The sequence below is a fragment of the Carica papaya genome, chromosome 1 (genome assembly GCF_054855325.1).
Source record: "Carica papaya isolate Zhongbai chromosome 1, ASM5485532v1, whole genome shotgun sequence".
Taxonomy (NCBI): domain Eukaryota; kingdom Viridiplantae; phylum Streptophyta; class Magnoliopsida; order Brassicales; family Caricaceae; genus Carica; species Carica papaya.
In genome coordinates this window covers 166317-192098 of record NC_142309.1, presented here as the reverse complement: position 1 = coordinate 192098, position 25782 = coordinate 166317, and the positions used below count along the sequence as shown (strand labels likewise).

Sequence of the window (25782 nt, the reverse complement as noted above, 5' to 3'; positions counted from 1 at the left end):
AAGAACATGTAATTTTGATGAATAAATACGATTAATAACTTAAATCCAAGTTTTATTTTTAAAAAAACCAAATCTACCTTATATTATTATTTTTTAAAAGAAATTATTTACATGTTGTACAAATAATTAGTCTATTAAATTATTTTTTAATAAAATATTATATATTTAATAATTAATTAAATAATATATATATATATAATATACATAATCACAATATAATTTGAATGAATTTAAAAATTTAAATAAATTCACATCGAAATAAAAAAAATTATTAAATAATATTATATATCACTTGTATATAATATTTATAATAAAAATATCTCTTTTATTTTTTTAGAATTAGTTTAGCTATTTATTAATAAAATTTAAAAATGTGTAAATATGTAGAAATGTCAAGATATTAACTTAAATAATGGGATTAAAAAAAAATAAATAGGAATAACTTTTTAAAGCGAAATATAAATTTAAATGTAAATTATATTTTTTAAGGTAATTATACTTTTAAACCACGTGTTAATGGGGAACATGGGATTGAGTGCAGAGAGGACCCACCATTATGCTGTGCACTTCATCTTCAAAATCCCAAATCAGGTGTACTTTCAACAGTCCAGATCAATTGATATAATTATAAATAATAATAATAATAATAGTATATATAAAAAAAAACACTTAATAATTTCATTTAATGATTATATAAAATTTAATAATTTTGACATCATTCCGATTTTATTTTAATGATTATAAATATACATCTAATTATATTTATTAATAATTTTGATAAAATTGTCGTCTAATTTAATGATTATAAATGAATCGGTAAAATGTGAACATAAATTTAAAATTGCAATATTATTATTATTTTTACTGTAGTAATTATTTACTGTACGTAATGAATGTGCTTTAAAAAATTTTTCCATTAAAAATCAGTGTTTTAAATTTTGGTGTAAATTTATAACTGGAGTAAAATTATTTAATTAAAAAAAATTCTCCGATCTAAAATTTTAAAAATAATAGATACCCAAAAAAGTTTCGATACACTTTCAATTTTTTTACCACTAGTATTTCATATTATATGTATCCAAATGAATTTAGATTATGTAAAAAAAATTTCGAGTATAAGTTTCGATAGGCTTAAGATTTGAAACTCTCTAACTCTCCAAAATCTTGCACTATTCCTAAGTTATAAGTTAAAAATTAAATTCATTGATAATTAGTCTCTTATATAAATATTTTCTTATGATTGTATTATGATATAATTAATCTTTATCAATTGATTATGATAAGATGACTTAAAATTTATGTATAGATTTGTCAGATACGTGAACGCGATGCACAAAATAATCATATAATAACTTTATTTTATTATTATTTTTATAATATTATATGATTCATTAAATTTAAGTTTTGAGCAATGATGGTTACATGAAACTCAACATTTATAAATACAATTACATAAATATTTTGCGGAACCAGGTGGCCTTTCGGTACATACTCCATTTCCATTATATTGCTTTAAGCATTGTTCTTGGCAAGTTGAAATGTTACAGTTATTCGGATCTAATACCTTCACGCACATCTTCTGTCCTTCAACTAAAGGAACAATCAAAAGAGCTGCAATCAATTTAAACAAACAATGTCAATTACGTTTAGTATAATAACAGTATCTAATTTTATATTAAATTAAAGAGAAAAATATAAACACTATCTCGTTTATGTATACAATTTATCAAGTATGAAAACATTAGACGTGAGTTACTTGTGAAATTTTTTATACTTAAACATTGATTATAAAATATTAAAAGTCTATATGAGACAAATATAATGTTAGATTATTATTATGCATCTCAATACTTGTAATTGTACTGTAAAGAGATATTGGACAAACCTGAGAAAAGGAGAATAAGAACCAAGAATTGAATGCAAGATTGTTTTGCCATGCTTGGAATGCCTCAATTTGTATTGAATATTTTTCTTAGTATTTCAAGGAGAACAATATTATAAAAACTCAATGGGTAAAAAGAAAATGGTGCCTCGAAATTTATAGAATAACATAAACTATTCATATATGTCAAGAAACATAAATATGGAAACAAAATTCATTCTCGAATAAATTCATAACCCTTTTGGATTTTTTTAGAGTAAGTTCATAATTCTTTTGAATTTTAAAAAAAAAAAATTATTTGCTAATTATATTTTTTATTATTAAAGTATATATTTGAAGTATATACAAAGATTTTGAAATAACGACAAAATTTGTACATTTTATTCTTTTATAGCTAAAAATATGATGTAATCCCTTCTCTATATCTAGATGAAAATAAATTTGTAGAATTTCAAGTCCATTCTTATTATAAATTATTTACTAATTATATCTTTTTATTTATTTAAATGTAAATATATCTTTGACTTGGAAAGTATGACCAATTTTTTTACATTTGAGACTCTTCTTTTATAGTCCCAAAATATTTGACCTTCCAAATATTATTTTAAAGGTAAAAATTTTAAAGGAGTAAGGAGAGAAAATTAAATAATTACCATTTTTAAAAAACTCTTGTTTCTATGCACGATTTGAAATTAATATTGAAAAACTTTGATAGCATTTTACAAAAACACGACACAAACTTTATTGCTCCAAAATTAGTTTGTATACACTAAGGAAAAAAAATCACTGGCCGTTAAATATAAATATTGTGTCTTTAGTAGTTAGACGATAAACATATTACTAAGACGTCATAAATAAATATTTTGTTAAATTCAGTAATTTACATAGGAAATATGTTTTGCAGTTATAGATTACAAAAAAGCTATCATGCATCATGTTTTTAGTATACAGACAATATGTAGAGATTTAACAAGTTTTATCTTTTACTTCGAATGTTAGAAGTCCACAAAGTACTCTTAACAATTTCAATATAGTCAAACTTATATATCTCCAACTGCTATGCACACATGCAAAATGATATTTAATACATATATATCTATACATGTAAGATCAACAACTCTTACTTTTATATGTACCGTGGATGTTGATGGTGTATAGATCATGAACTATAAGTATATAATGTAAGTTATAGAATTATTGCGTTTTACTCTTTGCAATATTAAAAATGCATATTCACTACAGATTAAAAACGTATAAAGTTTTTAATGATTTTTAAGAACATATATATTTTGTATTAGATAGAATGAATATTTAACCACTGAATTCTAATAAGTCCTTTTATTATTAATTATATGATCATTGGTTTTACATGTATAATAATTTTTGTTGAAATAATCTTATAGGAAATCGAAAGAGGTTGTATTTCGAATAAGAGCTTATATTTTGTATTATTTAATAATTTAATAAAAGTTAAAATCTATATAGAAGATAGAGAAATGTATTTTGCCTTATATTCATTAATTATAATAGGGTCACCCAATATAAATTGATAAGAATAGTATTGATTAAGGTATGAAAGCACCAACAAATAATAAATATATATATATATACAATTATGTATATAGAAATGAATTTCATTTATGTTTCAAAGAAGCTTTTTTAAGCTTACAATTTTTATGCCACTAATATTTCATATCTTGGAAGACCATATGTATCCAAATGGTTTTAAATTATGTGAAAGTTCTCGAGTATAACCCTCTAACTTCAAAGAATCTTGCACTAATCCTAAACTACGAATTAAATATATGAATAATTATTCTTTCATATAAATATTTTCTTAAGTTTGTACTATAATATAATTAATTTTCATCATTTGATTTTGGTGTGATAAATCTAAATTTAAGTATAGATTTGTCAAATATATTAATGCGATACGAGACAAATATATATTAACTTTATTTTATTATTCTTTTTATTATTTTTATGTTATTACATTATTTGTAAAATTTAACTCCATCATAAAGCATGGTTAAATCAAACTCAACAATTGTAAACACAATTACAGAAATATTTTGCAGAACCAGATGGCCTTTCGATACATTGTCCATTTCCATTAAGTTGCTTTAAGCATTCTGCTCTGCAGTTTGCAAGGATGCAATCATTAGGATCTAATACCTTCTGACATCTCTTCTGTCCTTCAACTATAGGAACAGCTAAAAGAACTGCAATCAATTTAAAAAGAAAATGTTAATTACTTTTAACATATAACAATATCTAATTATAAACAAACTTCAAAAAAGAAAATATAAACGTCATCTATCTTAAGTAAATAATTTACGAAATATAAAAAATTTAAACGTTAACTATTTCGTAAAATTTGTTGTACTTAAATACTTATTATAAAATATAAAAGTGTATATGAGACAAATCCAACACGAAATTATTATTTATTTTTTAAAAGCATATAAGTGCTTGTAATTGTTTGTAAAGAATAGCGAAAAAACCTGAGAAAAGAACGAGAAAAACCAAGAATTGGGCACAGGCTTGTTTTGCCATGATTGGAACACCTTAATTTATATCGAGCGATTCTATTAGTACTTTTAATGAATAAAAACTCAATGGATAAAAAAAAATGGTGCCTCAAATTTATAGAATAACATAGACCATTTGTATACGGTAAGAAACATACATATGGAAACAAAATCCGTTCTTCAAATTTAGATTAAATTCATGATTTTTTGGATTTTCTTGGTCTTGTTTTTTTTTTAAAAAAAAACTATTTGCTAATTATTGATTTTGAAATATCTATTTATAAGGAAGTATATCTTTGAAATAAATACATGGATTTTGAATATTATAATTGTATAGATAAATACATTATCTATACAATTTGGTGGACTTCAAAGGATATCAAGAAACATAAATATGGAATCAGAATCCCTTCTCCAGATTTAGATTAAAATTCATAATCCTTTTGGATTTAAACCTACCAAAATGAATCAGGAAAATGTGAATATAAATTTAAAATTGCAATATAATTATTATTAAGAAAAATGATGAACAGTTGAATGTTAGGGTAGAAAAAAAAAAAAGAACATTTTAAAATTATTATTATTTTTAGTGCCTAAGGAAAATTTTTTCCCTTCGAAATCAGTGTTTTAAATTTTGGATGGTTCGATGTGGATTTAAGTTGGATTTTATCTAAATTTATAATTCGAGTAAAATTACTTAGTTAAAGAGAGTTCTCTTATTTAACATTTAGAAAGGTCGATAAAAATGAATTGCATTTACACTTTTAAGCTTACAATTTTTTTAATCATTGGTATTCCGTATTATATGTATTCAAATGGTTTTAGATTATATAAAAAAATATCGAATATAAGTTTCGATATGCGTATAAATTTAAAATTATCTAACTGTACAGAATCTTGCAGATAGTCCTAAACTAGGAATTAAATTCATTGATAATTATTCTCTCATATAAATATTTTCTTATGATTGTATTATGATATAATTAATCTTTATCAATTGATTATGTAACAACCAAATTATTTTTTTTAATATTATTTTATTTTTATTTTTTTTTGTATTTGAATTTTTTAGATTTTAATTTAATTTAATTTAATGAAAATAAAAATAAAAATAATGATAAAATTGGGTAAAAATATTATTTGAATTTAATTGAAATTGATTTTGGGAAAAATGAGTGAAAATTTGGATTTTATGGGTGTTTTTGAAAAGAAAATCAGAAACTGAGGGTTAAAACGCAATTTGAAAAAGTTGTGCTACATTAGCAGCCACGTCAGCGGTCCCGTCAGTAGCCCCGGCTAACCAGGACACGCTGCGTGGCAAGAAAACGCTGACACAGGATGGGCCACGTGGGCGATTCGCGTGCGCGTGATCGGACGGTCCAGATCCGTTCTCACGCGCACGAACGACCCAGATCAAATGTGCACACGGACGACCCAGATTTCATACGTATGGATGGTCCAGATTCGATCAGGCACGGACGGCTCAGATCGCATCGCGATGGACGGCCCATATTTAATCCCAAATAAATCACGATTGGACGGTCTAGATTTAATCTTGATGGACGGTTGAGATTAAAAGGAAAATGGTATAAATAACCCTACCCACACCCGACCAGAAACCCTAGCCGTCAGTGCCTCGCCGGAGAAAAAGAACTAGACGCCGGCCGCCGCCACCCGCCGCCGCACTGGAGAATTTTCTGACCGCCAATCGAGGTAAATTTTCTCCCCCTAGCTCATTTTTCGATGCTGAATCCGCCTATGACCAAATCGGAGCCAAACCACCGGCCAATCGGCCGGAAAATCCCGCCGAAGTCCGACGACGCCGCCACAGCTTCTCTCTGTTTTTGCCTCCGATGAGGCCCTTCCCAGTCTCCATTCGATGCAATTTTTATACCACTATGATCACCGTTCTTTTCTCTACAGGTTGACCGGAGTAAAACATCAAAATGCGACTCACGCCGGAGAAGCCGCTGCACCCGAGAGTACCGCCGCCGGTAAGTCTCGATTTTTCATAATTTTTTGGCCCACCGAGGGCCCTATGGTTGTTTTATCGCAGGGACCAATGCAAGTTTGGGCGAATTCGGTCGAAAACGGCCAACTCGTGGCGGATCGCCGTCGCCGGAGCACGGCGGAGCCGCCGTGCCCGAAATTCCGATATTGGCCGAAAAAGGCCCTAGGTCTGATTTGAGATTTTTTTTGGGACACGTGCAGGTATTGGTAGTGCATTTCAGTTTTTCAGAGAAAATTCAGAGAATTTAGGGACAGCCCGTAGGGTACTGTAGAGCCGATTTTAGACCCAAAACAAGTAAGGACCCCTCACCCTATTCCTTATCACGGTATTAAAGCTTAATAAATAATTAAACGGTATTTTGTGACTTTATAAATGTATAATTGATTAAGGTTGCCAATAGAGTTCGAGTCTGATACATCGTTGGTCAGTTGTTGTTTGATCTAATTTTCAGTATTAAATACAGTATGATGTTTGATGTAATTATTTTATGGTCTCGTATGCATGAATCATAGTTTCTTTTATTATGGTTTGTATTATGGTGAATCCAATACTGTATTGTCTTATTTGGTGTCAATTACTGGTTTACATGTTGTGTATGATTGGATGATTGAGATCAAGGAAAAATGCAAAAATGTTATGTGAATTGATAAATGGATAATGTGGACAGCCTGGTTAGATATCTTGGGAGATGGTGGACGGACTGGGTCCGTAGGGAACCCTATCGGGAACGTAGTCTCTCATACCGGACGGGGTATGAAGACCTCATGTGTTTTGGCGCTCATACCGGACGGGATATGAGGACGGCCCGTTTCACCCTCATACCGGACGGGGTATGAAGATTTATGGTTTTGGCACCCATACCGGACGGGATATGGGGACGGCCCTGGAATCAGGTTATTAATGATAATGATTCACGTGTAGCGGGAACCCCCTATGGATCCCTATGGATACGAGTAGGCTGGTAAAAGAAGAAATTTATTGTCTGATTATTGAAGTACAAAAGTAGGACATGTGTCCTGTTACAAAATCAATGTGATTTTATGATGATTATCATGTTATTGTTTTCATATGTTATTTTTATGAATCTCACCGAGGTAAGTGGACAGTAAAGGTTTTTATGTTAATAAATGAGTTTGTTATAAATTATGTTCCATTGGTCGTTTTTGTTTTCTACCGACCTTTACTTCTGTGGCAGTGAGATAGTGTGATATCTTTACTGGGCTAGTGTAGCTCATTCCTTACTTAACCATTTCAGATCAGGAAGACGTGGTTCCCGAGCCCGTTCCGCAGGAAGACGGCGAGTTAGACGCCTAAGGACCTTATACCTTTATTTATAGTTTTTATCTCGAGTATCTCTTTTAATTAGCTTATTCTTTCATATTTTGAGTACGTTTTTGGTTATTGTGTAAGGGATGTTAATCAAAATTTTTATTACGCTTCCGCATTTGAGATTTTTAATACATACATCTTCATTTAAATTTCCAAGGCCGTTACAGATTATGATAAGATGACTTAAAATTTAAGTATAGTTTTGTCAGATACATGAACGCGATGCACAAAATAATCATATAATAACTTTATTTTATTAGTACTTTTATAATATTATATGATTCATAAAATTTAAGTTCTGAGCAATGATGGTTACATGAAACTCAACATTTGTAAATACAATTACATAAATATTTTGCGGAACCAGGTGGCCTTTCGGTACATACTCCATTTCCATTATATTGCTTTAAGCATTGTTCTTGGCAAGTTGAAATGTTACAGTTATTCGGATCTAATACCTTCACGCACATCTTCTGTCCTTCAACTAAAGGAACAACCAAAAGAGCTGCAATCAATTTAAACAAATAATGTCAATTACGTTTAGTATAATAACAGTATCTAATTTTATATTAAATTCCAGAAAAAAATATAAACACTATCTCGTTTATATATACAATTTATTAAGTATGAAAACATTATACATGAGCTACTTGTGAAATTTTTTATACTTGAACATTGATTATAAAATATTAAAAGTCTATCTGAGACAAATATAACGTTAGATTATTATTATGCATCTCAATACTTATAATTGTACTGTAAATAGATATTGGACAGACCTGAGAAAATGAGGATAAGAACCAAGAATTGAGTGTAAGATTGTTTTGCCATGCTTGTAATACCTTAATTTGTATTGAATATTTTTCTTAGTATTTCAAGGAGAAAAATATTATAAAAACTCAATGAGTAAAAAGAAGATGGTGCATCGAAATTTATAGAATAGCATAAACTATTCATATATGTCAAGAAACATAAATATGGAAACAAAATTCATTCTCGAATAAATTCATAATCCTTTTGGATTTTTTTAGAGTAAGTTCATAATTCTTTTGGATTTTCTGTCTTCTTTTTTTTAAAAAATTATTTGCTAATTATATTTTTTATTATTCACTTATAAGAAAGTATATATTTGAGGTATGTACAAGGATTTTGAAATAATGACAAAATTTGTACATTTTATTCTTTTATAGCTAAAAATATTTCATTTTCCACATATTATCATGGATGTAGAGATCTTAAAATAATTATGATTCATTCAATAATTATTGTTCTTAATTTTTTTTTAGAAATTCTTGTCTTTTTGTGGGGTTCTAGAATTAATATTCAAACATTGATAACACATTACTAAACTTGATTTGATTTTATTAGCCCAAAATAAGTTGTACATATTAAAAAACAATGTAAATATAAACATTGTCATCTTGAGAAGGGGCACAATAAATATATTACCAACTTGGCATAAATATTTTGATCTTTTGCCAATTTATGAATTTCAATAGGAAAAAAAGCTTTGTAATTATAAATACTATCATTATGGGTGCAAATAATAAATAGATACAATTATAAAAGCATGAATTAGGTTCCTTCAATTGTACAAAATTACACAAAAAAGGTTTATTACCTTCTTTTTCTTCTGATTTCAACAAACAGAAATGGAAGTTAGGGTCTTCCACAAACCCTTTCGATATGAGAGAAAGATAAAGGTGTAGTGACATATAGGAAAAGTCCTTTTCTACTAGAAATTATACTAGTTAAACAAATGACTGAGAATGAGTATAAAATATCGTTCCCAACGAGAATCAATTTAATATTATTTCGTGGTTAATACACTTTTGACACTTGTTGAGACAAATGAAATATGAGAGATTAATTAATTATATTAGAGATTGATTCAGTATTTGTATATTTTGCAATGCATACAAATATTGTTATCTGTTATTTATTTAACAAGACCCGTTGTGCATATAGCATAATAGCATATTGTCACTCAAGATTCAAGAACTCGTAATTGTTCAGGTTATTTGGATGCTAGTGATAAATTATTATCATACTAAGATGATATATAATCTAATTTGAATGAATTGCATGGTTGAGTTCATTAGTTAGAATCAGGCATCGAGACGATGAAATGTTTGACGCCCATTATCATATGGAGTATGAGAACGGCCGGTTAGTTGTTAAAATTTGTTATTAGATTCATGAGTAGGGGAAACACCCTTATGGACCCTCTGCGGTGCCAATAAGTTAGTAAGGAAAAAAAGTTATTATTTTTTGTTCTCTTATATGTGAAAGTGAAGAGTGATATAGATATGAGTTTTCATAAATTATTTTAGAAAACTCGTTACGGTAAGTTTGGAATAAACGATTTTTTTTTATTAAATGAATTTACTTAAATTAAGTGCTCCATTAGTTGTTTTATGATTTTTATCAAAATTCAATTTTTCGTATATGTGATTAGCATGATATTCTTACTGGTTTAGTATAACTCACTCTTTCATTAACTATTTTACATCAAGAGGACCAAAATTCAGATCCTGATAAGCAAGATGGTTGAGAGTAGTTCACTATCTAGATTCCTTCAAGTGCTAGTAAAGGTTGTCTTAGAATGTTTAGTTATTCGTTTTATTTTTTTAGTTTTTGTTTATCTTTTAGAATGAACATTCTCGTAGTCCTATTGGACATTCTAAATTATTGTGTAAAGAATGTATGTCCTAATTCTATTAATCGCTTTCGCATTAAATTTATGAATTTATTTCACTTTTAGTTTCGGATCTTTACAGGTTATATTCCAACAAAGACTTATATTTTATATTATTTGATAGCCTTATGAAACTTAAGATCTATATGAAAGCACCAAAAGGATATATATATATATATATAATTATGTTTTAGACTTTGAATAAAATCACTTAGTCAAAGAGAGCTCCTTATATTTAAAATTTAAAGTATATAGAAATGAATTTTATCTATGTTGCAAAGAAGTTTTTAAGCTAATAATTATTTATGCCACTAGTATTCCATATCGTGGAATATTATAGGTATCCAAATGGTGTTGAAAATCTCAAAGTACAAATTGGGATGTGCTTAAGTTTTGATGCCCTCCAACTATGGAGAATCTTGCACTAGTCCTAAACTACAAATTGAATATATGGCTAATTATTCTCCCATATAAATATTTTCTTAGAATTGTACTATATTATAATTAATCTTCATCAATTGACTTTGATATTATAACTTAAAATTTAATTATACACAAAGTAAATATATAATAACAATATTTTATTATTACTTTCATTATTTTTTGATATCATATGATTAATAAAATTTAACCTCACACAAAAGTATGGTTAAATTAAACTCAACAATTGTAAACACAATCACAAAAATATTTTGCAGAACCAGGTGGGTTTTCGATACATTGTCCGTTTCCATTATATTGCTGCAGGCATTGTGCCCTGCAATTTGCAAGGATACAGTCGTTGGGATTTAATACTTTCGTACATCTCTTCTGTCCTTTAACTAAAGGAACAACGAGAAGAACTGTAATCAATTCAAAGAGAAAAACGTCAATTACCCTCAGCACACAACATTATCTAATGATAGCTAACTTTAAAAAATAAATATTAAAACCATCTAAGTTACATACATAATGCATTAATTATCAGAAAGATTAAACTTAAAACAACTTTATGAAATTTTTTGTGGTTGAATATTGATTATCAAATATAAAAGCCTGTAAGAAAAGAAAATAAATGTAATACTAAGTTATTATCTATATTTTAAAAACGTTCTGAGTGTTTGTAATTGTAATTTGAATTGATATTTGACAAACCTGAGAAAATAAGGACAAGAACCAAGAAGTGGGTGCAAGTTTGTCTTGCCATGCTTAAGAAACTATAATTTGTATTGAGTGTTTCTTTTTGTATTTTGAGGAGAATAGTATTATCAGAGCTTAATGGGTAAAGAAAATATGATTCTCCCTATTTATAAAATAAGGTGGACTGTTCGTATATGTGATTAAACTCAAATGTGGAAATGATGTAATCCCTTCTCCATATCTAGATGAAAATAAATTTGTGGAATTTCAAGTCCATTCTTATTATAAATTATTTACTAGTTATATCTTTTTATTCATTTAAATGTGAATATATCTTTGACTTGGAAAGTATGACCAATTTTTTACATTTGAGACTGTTCTTTTATAGTCGCAAAATATTTGACATTCCACATATTATTTCAATAGGTAAAAATTTTAAAGGAGTTAGGAGAGAAAATTAAATAATTGCCATTTTTATAAAACTCTTGTTTCTTGGCACGATTTGAAATTAATATTGAAAAATTTGATAGCATTTTACCAAAACAAACTTTATTGCTCCAAAATTAGTTTGTATACACTAAGGAAAAAAAATCACTGGCCGTTAAATATAAATACTGTGTCTTTAGTAGTTAGACGATAAACATATTACCAAGACGTCATAAATAAATATTTTGTTAAATTCAGTAATTTATATGGGAAATATGTTTTGAAGTTATAGATTACAAAGAAGCTATCATGCATCATGTTTTTAGTATACAGATAATAAACAGAGATTTAACAAGTTCTATCTTTTACTTCGAATGTTAGAAGTCCACATAGTACTTTTTAACAATTTTAATATAGTCAAACTTATATATCTCCAAGTGTTATACACACATGCAAAATGATATTTAATACATATATATCTATACATGTAAGATAAACAACTCTTACTTTTATATGTACGGTGGATGTTGATGATGTATAGATCATGAACTATAAGTATATAATGTAAGTTATAGAATTATTGCGTGCAATATTAAAAATGCATATTCACTACTACAGATTAAGAGCGTAAAACGTTTTTAATGATTTTTAAGAACAAATATATTTTGTGTTAGATAATGAATGTTTAACTATTAAATCCTAATAAGTCTTTTTATTATTAATTATATGATCGTTGTTTTTACATGTATAATAATTTTTGTTGAAATAATCTTATAGGGAATCGAAAGAGGTTGTATTTCGGATAAGAACTTATATTTTATATTATTTGATGCTTAAGGTTTAAAACCCTCTAACTTCAAAGAATCTTGCGGTAGTTCTAAACTACGAATTAAATATATGGATAATTATTCTTTCATATAAATATTTTCTTAGGGTTGTACTATAATATAATTAATTTTCATCGTTTGATTTTGGTGTGATAAATCTAAATTTAAGTATAAATTTGTCAGATATATTAATGCGATACGAGACAAATATATATTGGCTTTATTTTATTATTCTTTTTATTATTACATTATTTGTGAAATTTTACAATTACGGAAGTATTTTGCAGAACCAGGTGGCCCATTTTTGTTACAACAGACCCAGCCCAATAGCTTCTCGCTTGGGCTGCAACGGGGCCCAGCTACTAATATTTTTATTTGTGTAAATAAATTATTTTATTAATAAAATTAAAAAGTTTTCCAAAACGGAAGAAAAGTCAACTCGGTAAACTGAATCTCACCCGACCAAAAAAGTTTTCCGACTGTTGTTAGTGCTGAAATGGCACTCGATTGAAAATTTGAACTCAAACTTTGAATAACCGAACTCTGATCTAATCTCTTTTCTCTCAGATTCTCTACGGTTGCACAGAAAATTAACAAACCCTAGAATTTGATACAGTTATATCCCTAGTTGCCCACTCAAAACTGAAGAAGAATGGCGCCTCCTGTAATTGGATTTCCGATCTTCTTGATATTGAGAATAATGGGCCTCGTCATCGCAGCTTTGGTACTGACATGGACTGTTCATTACAGAGGAGGCTTAGCTCTCATCTCCGACAATAAAGATCTCATCTTCAACGTAAACCCATAGAATCTCTTACTACCCGTTTCTCTTTTTCGTTTTCATTTGTTTTGCTTGGTTCTTTTAAATTTCTATTCGTTTTGGTATAAAAAATGACATAATGAAATGAACGCATATTAATTTTAATTAGCAAAAAATAATTTTTAGCGGTAGTATGTCCCTAGGACGTGGTCATGGGATTACACTGATCGTCTGTGTTCTACAATTGTGTCGAATAGTTGGTTGTGCAATATAAATGTGTATGTATTTGTGTAAATATAGTAAAAGAAATGCTAAAACTACAATGATCTTGTAACGATATTCGTGATAGCAAATGCAGATAGAAAAAATTTACCTGACTTGTGCTTTTCAGTTGTAGTGCCAGGTTAGTTCGTAGGTCATATTTTGTGCAGAATTTTGTGCGTGTAACATTACTTGTATATGGGGATCTTTTCTTTTACTGATCTGTTGCTTCAGTTACCATTTTTCTACCTGAGGTGTCAGCTGATACTATTTTGGTTGCGGAAATAGTTTTCTTCTGTATGAATTTTGTGCTAAAAGCTAGTATATTTCATCTGAAAAAGATGCTTTTTTGGAGTACAGGACTACGGTTATGTTGAATTAAAGAGAATTGCCATAAACTTCAGGCGTTCATTCTTTTCCAGAAGTAACTCAGCATGCACTTCATTATTGTTTTTCATTGGAAAAATAGCTTTTTTTTTTTATAGATTGATTAGCAAAGCTAACAAGAAAATCACTTGGTTTATCTTTTGGTGAAAACTAGAATTGTAGTGCTTTTTTTTATAGCAAATGTCGCCTTTCCCAAAGGAACAAATCGAGAATTTGGTTTAAAAGTAACTTCATTGTCCATTCTGTTTTTGTGGTGCTTCCTTGCCAACAATTCTGAATTTTTTAAGAAGAGCAAAATGGAAAGAAGAATTAATATTCTTTCTTTAAATCTCTACGAAGGATAAGGAATAGGGTGAGAAGGCAAATATACTACCTTTTATTTTACCGAAAGTAAGAAGTTATTTGCTTTTATCCCAATAGGATGGTGGTGCAATATATTGTTAAGAAAGAATACTGAACTTGAATTTCCACTTTCTTTCTTTAGTGTTCTGGTCATCTTCATACACAGAGATAAATTATGTGCTTCCTTAGATTAGAGAACTATAGCTGTGGTTTGGTAAGATTATCAATTTCCTGTTCTTTTTTGTTCTTGAGGGAAGGTGGGGAGGACTTGATTCAGCAATAAAATGTTTTGCTGTTGTGTGAGCTATCTTCATTCTCTCTTTGCCCTTTAGTCTAAGGTTGCTTGACTTATTTTATTATCTTTTCTAGGTCCATCCGGTTTTAATGGTGATTGGACTTGTACTTCTAAATGGTGAAGGTAAGTGCTTTTCCCTTGTTTTCAGCACTTGTAGTCTGGCATAAAAGGGGTTTTACTTTGAAAGTCACCTTTTTCCCATACTTCTAAATGGATACGGAAATGTCATTGTATTTCTTGCACAAATGGGGAAGGACATAAGGATTAATAAAATAGATTCTTACCTTCTTTGTTTGGAAATGACTGTTATATTCTATTTTTGACTGATGACTACTCAATCACACGTAATGATTGTTCTAGGTGTAATAAGCACCACTCATGCTTATTGCATCATTTCTAGCAATTTTTTAATGTGTAGTAGAAGTATTAAATCCTATTTGCATGATCCCTTCTTCTTTGTCTAAATTAATGGTAACTACATATGATATGTTCTGTTTATAAGGAATGTAAAATACGTAAAGGTTTACAGTGCTGATGAATGAACACATGTATGTATGGAGAAAATTTTATGCAATTTATTTCAATATCCATTACTTTTTTAATAATTTTATAGCTGGTAGTGAGTTTGTGTTTGTGTGTGTGTGGGTGGGATAGATTGGGGGGAGGAGGGAGGAGCTAAATTGTGGAAAATGGTTGCTTGGTTGTTTAAAAAAGTCCAAACTAATTCTTTCAATATTGATTTGAGGGCAAATATTCCTAAGAGATGGAAGAAGAGACTTCAGCCAAACATATTCCTCTGACCTACAACTCCATGTGGCTGTATAGAAAAAAGTCTTTAAGGTTCAAATTCAAAGTCTCCCGATCTTTTCGTCCTTTTTTCTCTGACAGATGTTCGGAATTTCATTTGGAAGATGTGTATGTCTGAAAAACCTGCTATATTTCTCATTCCAACAGGCTGTCTAAGCCATCTGATATTATAATCAGAGACGAGGTCTGAGCTGCTGAACAAAGAATATACCCTCGTCTTTCATCTGACGTCATTTGTAGCATGAATCTATTTTATCCTTAGCAAGGCTAATTTTTGTGTTTTAGACTCAGAGGAAATAACTAACATGGATGGGAGTTCTTTTTCCATTTTCCTGAGGACTTCTTTTCTTCTGCAGCCAAACTTTTTCTTCCTGGAGAGGCACAATCAACAGTGAGTGTGATTCTACCTCCGCAGTTTCACCAATTGCTGGTGACTCTAGCTAAGCAGGCACAATCTCTAGACTCTAGTTACCACTGTGGAAAGGAGATGGGGATGCTGATGTGGAACCTTTTGAAGGTGGGAGTTTACTGAAGTTTCTAGCAAGTTGAGGAAGAAGTCGACATCTGAATCAGGGACCAGGAAGATTGAGAGACTGTATTATGTATTTGGGATAAGTTTTTGAAAAGCTTTAAGCGGCAAGCCTTTGAGCTCCTTGGTGCTATTGAAATGAGAAGAATGTCTTAGTTTCCATCTGGTTGCTTGGGAAAGTCGGAATCTTCAGTCAAATATGATAAAAGGGTTATTGAAAAAATATATATATATATATATGATAATGGGTATGATAGATAAAAGGACCAACTCAGATTAGTAGCAGGTCTATTGTCAGAAACCTTTCACTTGGCTTCCACGTGAGCTCAATGTAGTACTTGTGAGTGGGAAAGGAAGAGAAAGAGAGTTTAGAAAGGATCAGAGACAAGAGAGAGAGAGTAGAGAGATTTGAGAATGGTTTGAATTCAAATTTCCTAGTACATTTTGAATTATCATTACAGAGCTTATTTATACCCATGAAACCGGTGATTAACAAAGTTAGTTACAATGACACTCGTATGTGGTCCCCCTATATCTGTTATAACTGACACCATGCTTACCTAGTTATCCCCCATCTTATTCCTCCTTCGGTAAGCCTTCACAGGTTTGCTAGTATGCCTTTAATACATTAATAGAGCTTTACTGGCAGCACCTCCCCCCTTGGACGCAACCTTGTCCCGAGGTTGAGGTAAGGAAATTGATGGTGCAAGAATTCAGAGTCTTCACAAGTGCAGTCTTCATCATATGTCCCAGATCAATGAACCAAGGCTTGGTCCACTTTCCCATCTTGAAGGATTTGCCTATGTTGCAGGATTTTGTCTGGGTGTACAATCATTAGTCCATTGGATCACAATCTTGAAGATCAGTATAGTGGAGCTGTTTACCTGGAAAGTACTTCTTGAGCTGAGGGACATGGATTGCAAGGTGAACGCAGTAGTGGGAGGCAATTTCAGTCCGTAGTCAACATTGCCTACTCTTTGTGTGATGTGAAAGGGGTTTGGGGACAATTTGGAGCTTCCCTTGTTGTGAAGGTGTAGGAATCTGACTTCTTGTAGAACCTGTACATATTGGCATCTTCAAAAAAATTTCCCTATGAAGTAGAGTTGTAATCGACTTCCGTAACTGGAAATCATTCCTTTTATAGGACTGATTTTAGTTTAATTTCATATAAAACTCTTTCTAATTTTTTACTATATATTTATCTATTGTAAATTAAGTATCATAAATAAAAATATAGTAAATAGAAAATTTAATTATAAATTTTCATGATATCAAAGCAGGATATTTGAACTCTAAAAGAACTTTTTCTTTTTTTCTCTTTTCGATGACCAGATACGGAACGGTTATGGCAAGAACTAGCGACCTCTTTGAAATCATATATTGGTCTGATGGAATTATTTTCATCAAACCCGAATTGGAAACCACTCAAATTCTGATAATTAGTCATAAGGTAAGTGGAAGCAACTATATTTAATGGTCTCAATCGGTCAAGATGTATCTGCGGAAGAGAGAGAGAAGAAAAAACTCACTGGAGAAGTTACCCAACTGAGCACCGAAGACTCAAAGTTCAAAACTCGGAAGGCCGAGAATAATGTGGTCATGTCAAATGATACAGTGATAATGTCTTGTTGTATGGGATAACATGATCAAAGGCCCTAACAGGAGGAAGGCCTCTGGGTTATTGGAAGAAATCCTTGTATTTAGCCGGTAACTTTCTTAGCCATATTGCTGCAACCAATACTTGGGTTCTTAATAGTGTTGTTTGCTATGCTATCTTAGTGACCATTACATAAAAGACTGTTATCCTCTATCCGTTGCCTCTACCTGAGCAGTTTCTGGATTGTGTTTCTGGAGAGACTCAGCAAACGGTTACTTCCTTTAGTTCCATTCAAGGATATCTTGGTGCCCCATAGTTGAACTTCACTGTAGATTTTACAAAATTAAACACCATAGGGCTGTAACATTTCATCCAATCAATGCCTAATATCATATTATGACTTCCAAGCTCAACGATTTGGAAGCTCTAGCAAAAACAATAGTTCAACGCGACCCACATTAACCCCAGATATTCTGCCTTTTTGGAGATCTTCTACCCATTTGCTGCAATTACATTGAGCACCATGTCACTCAAGACTTTTTGTTTGGCCAATTTCGGTGACTCTCAGATCAATGAATGGGTCCAAACTGCTGTTGTCCAGGAGAATTATAATTTTTTGCCCTTCCAACAACCCTTTGATTTTCAGAGTACTTCCCATCGCGACACCTTCCATGACTTGCAACGACAAGGTACCAGTGTCCTCCTTACCTGGTCAAAGGTCATCCGATACCACTTCCCCTTCTTCCATGTCCTCAACCAATTCTTGAATTGCCATTATAATCTTAGGCCGACCGTGATGTCCTAAGAAACACTATTTGCCACAGCGGAAGCAAGTGGCTGAGTTCCTTTTAATGTCTCCATCTTGCTTTGGACCCTTAACATTGGGGTTCTGTTGCTTATCTCTCTCTGACTTTGCTCCAGTGGTTTGCCGAAGAGTTAGTTTGAGGCGTTTAAAAGAGCTATGCCCAGCAAAATGCTAGCTCTTGGCAATCTCTATGATAGACTGCTCTTGCAGCACAGCCTGTTTAAAGGCTTGGATCAGAATCTGAGGTTTCACCAGTCTAGTCATTGGTCTCAACTTTAGTTTTAGTCCACTGATAAAGCTAGAAATGAAGAAACACTCTGACAAGGTAGTGTTATCTGCCAGCAGAAGAGCAATGTCAGTTCTTCAACAACATTGTTCCCACTTAGATTAGTTTGTTAAATTCTTCTATGAATCTCTCCGATCAGCCCCTTCCCCCTTCCCAAATCTCTTACAGAGTTCTTCTACAAAATCATCTAACTCTTAAGTCCTCATCCTTAGTGAGCCATCCTTGATACCATGCATCGGCGATCTCATCAAGGAACAGAGAAGCAGTTGCCACTCTCTGTTTGTCAAGGGGTCTGTTCACATAAAAGTACCTGAGGCATCATCACACCAGGCCCTCGGGTTAACACCCTCAAGTAGTGGAATCTCCACTGTTGGTAGAGTGGAATTATTATTGACACTCTTCAGACTATACATGCAAACAAAATCTTACAAAAATATACTTATTTACTAGAAAAGATCAATGGGTTTGATATATTTACCACACAGCTAAGTAGTTTGCTATGTATGATGCAGGAATGCTGGTCTACAAGACGGTTTCAGGGACTAAAAGCTTCAAAAAATTAGTCCATCTTACATTACAATGTGTTGCTCTTTGTTTAAGCCTTGTTGGTGTATGGGCTGCCCTGAAATTTCACAATGATAAGGGTATCGATAATTTTTACAGCCTGCATTCATGGTTAGGCATTGCTTGCCTTTTGCTATTTGGCATCCAGGTTTTGATTTTTATTCTTTTTCTTCTCCTTTGTCCCGGTAATACTTCCTCTGGAAGTCAACTTCCGCTAACACTGATGTAAATGTTGGTAATTGTTGTTTTTGGACAGTGGGCGGCTGGATTTGTAACATTTTGGTACCCAGGTGGCTCCAGAAATAGCCGATCGAGCTTGCTTCCGTGGCATGTGTTCCTTGGGGTTTACATTTATGCACTTGCTATTGCTGCTGCTACCACTGGTATTTTAGAGAAAGCTACATTCCTTCAAACCAACCAGGTGATATCAAGATACTCAACTGAAGCTTTAATGGTGAACAGTTTGGGCATTCTGATAGTTCTTCTGGGTGGTTTTGTTATCCTAGCTACAATTACTCCCCCAAATGGCAAAGGTGAAGTCATCAGAAGTACATCAGAGTAAGCACATTTTGTTTGGCTTTTTAATCTTTGGATTATAATCAATGTATTTTTTTTCGCCCTAAGAATTAGGAAATATATTTGTCACAAGATGGGCGTATAGGAGAGAAATTCGAAAACAAAATTTAGTTCATTAAGTAGCAGAAACATTTGGAGGGTGAAAATGGGTAGCAGAAAATGACTTTTAACTCGTTATCAATGTTGAATATTGTAGGTTTTACCAAGAAAGTTGAAGTTATTAAATTTGCTTAATCTATATTGAATATCATAGGCAGTCCAGAATGTTGTGGAACTTCTGAGCTGTGGATCGTTGAGAAAAAAATTCTTATTTGGGTTAATAAGTAATTTGGTTTTTGTTTGAATGTATATAATTATAAGGTGTTTAAGCTAGGCTGGGAATAAATTTTAATAAATTTTGTAACTGTGGAATTTGTAGACAAATTCTTTTTTTAAATAGTAAAAATTTTATTCATATTTCGTGTGGAATTAAAACAATAGATTATAAATTCTAAATTCTAAATTCTAAATTCTATCAAATACATTGTTCAAATTTTACAAGATTTTGATGTGTGATCTAATTTTTTTTGTAACAATTTATAAATGAATTTTACAAAATTTTTGAATTTATTACAAATACTTCAGCACTTGGGTGGGAATACTTTTTTAATCCATATCTATTTATTGTGGAGAAAATTACCTAAACATATCTAAACATATCAAGAATGAGAATAATATCATAGATGTCAACTCCATTTCATGAAACAAATGCATAGGCTGCCTGAACCCAAAAATGCATGATTGCATATCATCTTCAAGAAACAATTTAATTGGTAAAACATGATGAAATTTATGGTAATAAGTGGATCAAACCCACAACAGAATCTTCTCATGGGAGCACAAGTGCCACCGAGCAGACTGCCCGCACTGGTAGACAAACCTAAACGAGCGAATATATAAACCATAGAGGAAAAAGAAAAATGGAACTAAAGATGTCCCCAATATTTTCAGGTTGCTGAATAACAGTACACATGTAATTCCATAACGTTTATCCAAAATCTTAAGCAACAAAACCGTCACATTTGCTTCAAGATTCTAATTGTTTCACAGCATGGATGGAGGAGGCTTCATCAAAAGAAGCAAAGATTGTATAACTGATCTGTCCGGAGAGGCATCAGAATTGCACTCTTCTCAGACAGGTAAAGAGGGCAAAATATCAAACACTGGATGGCATTATTCAGGAATGAGAAAAAGAAGAGGGCTAACATGCGAAAAAAGATTTCTACCCTTTTATTCCCTTGATTGGCTGGACAAATATATATCAAGATGGGCAAAATTTTGGGAAGGCTCCCTCATTCATTATGATCCACCTAAATCAGCAGGTGTTCTTTCAGATATTCACGTACAATGACAGGCACACTTGTAGGAGGTACCTGAAACAATCAGAAAAGAGACTTACAACTCATGATGCATAAATTAGATAAACACATAAGACATCCTTACGGAAGGTAATATATAAAAAACATGACAAGTTTCAGCGCCCAGATGGATAGGAGCTTTTATGGGTGAAAACAGCTACACAAATATTTAGGACAAACCCGAAATACTAGAACTCGAAACATCAGGAGCTTTTCCCAAAATGGTTCAACAAGCTTGACTTCATTCTGTACTTTCTATCACACATGGAAAACTAAATAAATTCAAAAATCAGAAAATCTTACCATGCCATAATCCGTGATTATCATTGAAATATAATCTGAAGGTGTTGCATCATAACTGTAATGATAAATTCAAGATAGAATCTTAAAATGTTAGTGAAGAGTCTGGGACACAATAGTTTTAGCAGCTTATCTCTTAACAAAAAAAAACTTACATCAGATTCAGAAGCTGTAAATTGTCACTACTGCTTCCGCCATCCAAGTAGTTAATTTCCTTTCTACCATCAACCTTTGAAATGTCATCTGGATCACCTGCAGAAATGGAACATATTTGAACCGCTAAGATCAAAACAATGAAGCATTCAAAATATAAGAAGAGACCCAAATTGCATACCAAGCTCATTGGAGCATATTGAATCAAGCTGTACCCTTTCATGAAATTTATATGCTTCACAGCATACTAGCACTGGCACACGGAACGCATGAGCAACCATAGCAACACATGCAGTCCCGACCCTTGAGTAAACTGTTCCATTAGACAGAACTGACGAAGCACCCAGAAAAACTCGGGTAACTTCATGCATGATGTAAGAAACAGCATTGATGTGAGTGTATGTACAGCTAATGCCCTTTCCCACCAGTCTACGAAGAAGTAGTTGTCCGACAAGTTTTGGACGGGAATCCACTACCACAACACGAAACTTTCTGCCAAGCTCATGGGCATGCAATAGTATCATTTCAATTGCAGAAGATGAGCCATATGTGAGAAGAACATCATTGTCTCTTATCTTTGTAACAGCATGCTTCACTATCACCTTGTCTGCAAGTATCACTTTCTCATTTATGAAACGATCAATATCTGCCTTAAGAGTTGCTTTGGCTTCTGACTCTGATATAGCCAAAGGCAACTTGGTGATTCTATTCTTTAGAAACCTGATTGCATTTCCCATACTCACTGAGAGGGGTCGGCATTCTATCAGAAAAGAAACATAAGTACTTATTTTTGCAGTTAAGTCTCTAGTTAGTGTTTTCTCAGGTGGTGTTGAATAGTCTCTAATGACCTCTTGGAATGCTTGAAGCATGGCAATGCAGCGAGCATTGCCACCACATATATCTCCAGATAAATACTGTAATCCAACCTGACAACATTCGCAAAAGGTCCCAATTAGGAAGATTATAACACTCTGATTGTTTATAGAGAGCAGCTTTATCAAAGGCACTGTTAGCTATCACATAAACTTCCACCTTTCATAATTAAAAAGTTCTTCTCATGATTTCGATCCCAAACAAAATCTAAAAAGCATGATTAGCTAATATCATATAGTTTGACAAGACACAGCTACATTCACTTAAATCCAGTACATTCAACAAGGAGTGCAAATTTACTATGTTTCTAATTTCAAAATGAAAAGCTACCTTCATATGAATACCTTGTAAACAGCAGGATGCATTGGGTCGAGTTGAAAAAACTTTGACTCAAGATTGGGAAGTTGAGTTCCATGTTCATATTGCGGCAAATGCCTGAATAATTCAACAATGTTCCTAGCTTCTGTTTGTTTTACCACAGCACGCCTCTTTGCTTTCTCCACTCGACTTTTATCATCATACTGCATGCGTGGATGAGGCACATCTTTCTTTCTATCTTTCTCAGGTGGGCGATCACCGCCCTTCCTGTCTAAAGATCCAACTGTAGCATTATCACCCTTCTGTGAAGGAGGCTTTGTGACTTTAGCTGGTTTTCCATGTGCTGAAGTTGCTAACTCAGACGCACCACCAGGCACCTTATTTCCTTTAGTTGACAATATGCCATTTAAGTAAAAGTCTATTAGTTGGAGCTTCTTTTCTTCTATAAGGCATGGCAAGAGACTAAAAGGTGATAGATTACAGAATGAATTCTATACAGGAAAAGAAAGCCACATCAAATGCCTCACTTGATGATGCTACATCATTTGACAGATAAACTAGCACAAGAAGTAGTAGCAAGTCTAAGACGCCCATTACAGGATATATATATATATATATATAAAACTACGGTTTCACATACCTTTTGCAGCCCTTTGGGCTTCTTGAAGGGCACGCCTTTCTGCTTTAGAGGTTTTCTCCTTCAATGGCTTTGAATTTGCAGGTCGTTCCTTTTGCACTTCAGTTGCCCCTCCACTGGGCTTCTCTATAAATTTTTGTAGGCCACAAAAAAAATTTTACTTTCTTCAAATGATAGAATCAAGACTAATATATCTTGCAATCGTCGAGTTGTCTAAGATAACCAATTCCAGCTAAGCATATCAAAATGTTGCAGTATACCTCAGCATGCTAACAGAAAAGACAAACATAAAGATGCTTGATTTATGGAATGATCAAATAAACAAATGATTCTCTTGAATTCCTTAGTCAAGACTTACAGGAAACCAGTTCTTATTTTGGTCTAAAGATGTACCAATAAGTAACTATAAATCTCATTCTTCTTATCGGGAAATATTCTTCCTTTTGTTTGGCTCCAATTTGAAAACGGCGACAAGAGCAACGAACACTAACTTCATTAAATTACATAACATACAGTACATTTACATCTAAAATGCAGAACACCACTCTCCCTAAAAACCGTCCGCCAACTATCAACTGAATCCAACTCCCAGCATCATTTCTATCATTAATCTGACGCTTAATCATATCTATAAATGCGTGTGCAACCAAGCTGACTCACACTGAAATCCACATCAGTTCAAACTGCAGCAAAAGACCAGTCCTACATGTTATGATGAAGATTTGGGCTTTAAACCACCTAAAAACGTTCCTCCACAAAGACCATTATTTACATAGAAGGAAGAGCCGTTAAGAATGTTCATACCACATATGCCGGGAGGCAGATTGACAAGAGAGACGGTTGTCAGCTGGCTCGAAGGAATGCTGCTAGCCTTGGTCGCCACGGAATCGGGCCCTACACCGGGAAATGAGGAGGACAGAGCTGAGGTTGGAGCAACGGGGGATTTTACAAAATTGACCTTGGAGGAGAGAGCGGGGGAGAGAGGAGGTTCGTCAGGAAAATCGCGGCTTGTGTACGAAATTGATGTTGGGGAGGTGGCAACGGCTCGGATGAGGAAGGGGTCGGAGGAAGTGTGGCGAGGAGGGGGGATCATAACGGGGGAGAGGGAGTTACCAGAAGGAGAGAGGTCCGGAAGCGGAGGGGAAGGATGAGAGATCGGGTCCGGCTGAGGAGGGGTGAAGAACCCGACTTGGCGAACCTTTGGATCGATCACTGTGCGCGGGGTTCGACGCGGGTCCATCTGGGAGTTGAGAGGAAAAGTTGAGGGACGAGGACTTTGTCGGGAAAAATAGTGGACAGTGAGGGGAAGAGGAGAGAGAAGCGGGTTGAGAGGAGAAAAAGTAGAAAAACTAAATTTACGTCTGTCTGAATTTTGCAGTAAATCTTGAATTTTAAGAAAATTGATTTTCTTTCTTTCAAAGAAACTCACTGCTCTACGTGTAATGAGTTACAGACTACAAGTACATATATATAACATCTTACTCATACTACCTACTTTTTAGTTTTTACTAGAATATATATATACATATATATACTTATAAATGATTTTTTTTTAAAAAAAATACTTAAATTTATAAAATTAGATTAATTATGTATTTTTACTTTTTTTTTTTAAATATAAAAACAGTTTTTTTTTTAATAATATAAATTTAAGAGTTAAATTTAATTCTTTATAAAAATATAATATCGAAGAATTATACTAACACAAGTTAATCTACCAACTTTGATTCGTTATCTTAAACTTAAATAGATTTAAACGTTGAAGTAAAATATCCACAACTCCATATTTTTCCTCCTCAAAAATCTTTTAAAAATCTATTTCAAAGATTTTTCTTAAAATTACAGATCTGGGAATACATATATATACATGCATTTGAAGAAAGAGATATTTCTTCACATGATATTTGGATAAGAAATTGTGAAATAAAAAACATAAAGTGATGTTCGAAAAGAAAAGAAAAGAAAAAAAAATGCTTTGTTTACATAACTAAAAATTAAAAACTTAAAAAAAAAAAAGATAAATAAAAAAATAATATTTTCTATTCAGATTTATAAAATTTGAAGTATAAAAA

At 32.1% G+C, this 25782-nt stretch overlaps 2 protein-coding genes across 2 annotated transcripts; one reads left to right on the top strand and one right to left on the bottom strand.

Annotated features, from left to right (window-relative positions):
• Positions 1 to 13248: 13248 nt before the first annotated feature.
• CYB-1 (cytochrome B561-1) lies at positions 13249 to 20270 on the top strand. The gene is made up of 4 exons (XM_088209435.1): positions 13249 to 13619; positions 14943 to 14991; positions 19405 to 19604; positions 19713 to 20270. Exons 1-4 carry the CDS (start codon positions 13476 to 13478, stop codon positions 20016 to 20018), a joined length of 699 nt encoding a protein of 232 aa, XP_088065561.1. The 5' UTR covers positions 13249 to 13475; the 3' UTR covers positions 20019 to 20270.
• Positions 20271 to 20986: 716 nt separating this feature from the next.
• LOC110816524 (NagB/RpiA/CoA transferase-like superfamily protein) lies at positions 20987 to 25115 on the bottom strand. Its single transcript, XM_022044754.2, has 7 exons — positions 24515 to 25115; positions 23714 to 23836; positions 23100 to 23458; positions 22064 to 22808; positions 21885 to 21981; positions 21733 to 21787; positions 20987 to 21444 (listed from the first exon to the last, which is right to left on the bottom strand). Exons 1-7 carry the CDS (start codon positions 24948 to 24950, stop codon positions 21382 to 21384), a joined length of 1878 nt encoding a protein of 625 aa, XP_021900446.2. The 5' UTR covers positions 24951 to 25115; the 3' UTR covers positions 20987 to 21381.
• Between the last annotated feature and the right edge of the window lie 667 nt (positions 25116 to 25782).

What these genes read in the sequence shown, in the direction of transcription:
- CYB-1 (XM_088209435.1), top strand. Translation starts at nt 13,476, where the DNA reads ATGGCGCCTCCTGTAATTGGATTTCCGATCTTCTTGATATTGAGAATA. An exon ending in ATAAAGATCTCATCTTCAAC is followed by an intron (nt 13,620 to 14,942) that starts GTAAACCCATAG and finishes TATCTTTTCTAG; the next exon opens with GTCCATCCGGTTTTAATGGT. An exon ending in TTTTGCTATTTGGCATCCAG is followed by an intron (nt 19,605 to 19,712) that starts GTTTTGATTTTT and finishes GTTTTTGGACAG; the next exon opens with TGGGCGGCTGGATTTGTAAC.
- LOC110816524 (XM_022044754.2), bottom strand. Translation starts at nt 24,950, where the DNA reads ATGGACCCGCGTCGAACCCCGCGCACAGTGATCGATCCAAAGGTTCGC. An exon ending in TCTGCCTCCCGGCATATGTG is followed by an intron (nt 23,837 to 24,514) that starts GTATGAACATTC and finishes AAAAATTTATAG; the next exon opens with AGAAGCCCAGTGGAGGGGCA. An exon ending in TAATCACGGATTATGGCATG is followed by an intron (nt 21,445 to 21,732) that starts GTAAGATTTTCT and finishes TGATTGTTTCAG; the next exon opens with GTACCTCCTACAAGTGTGCC.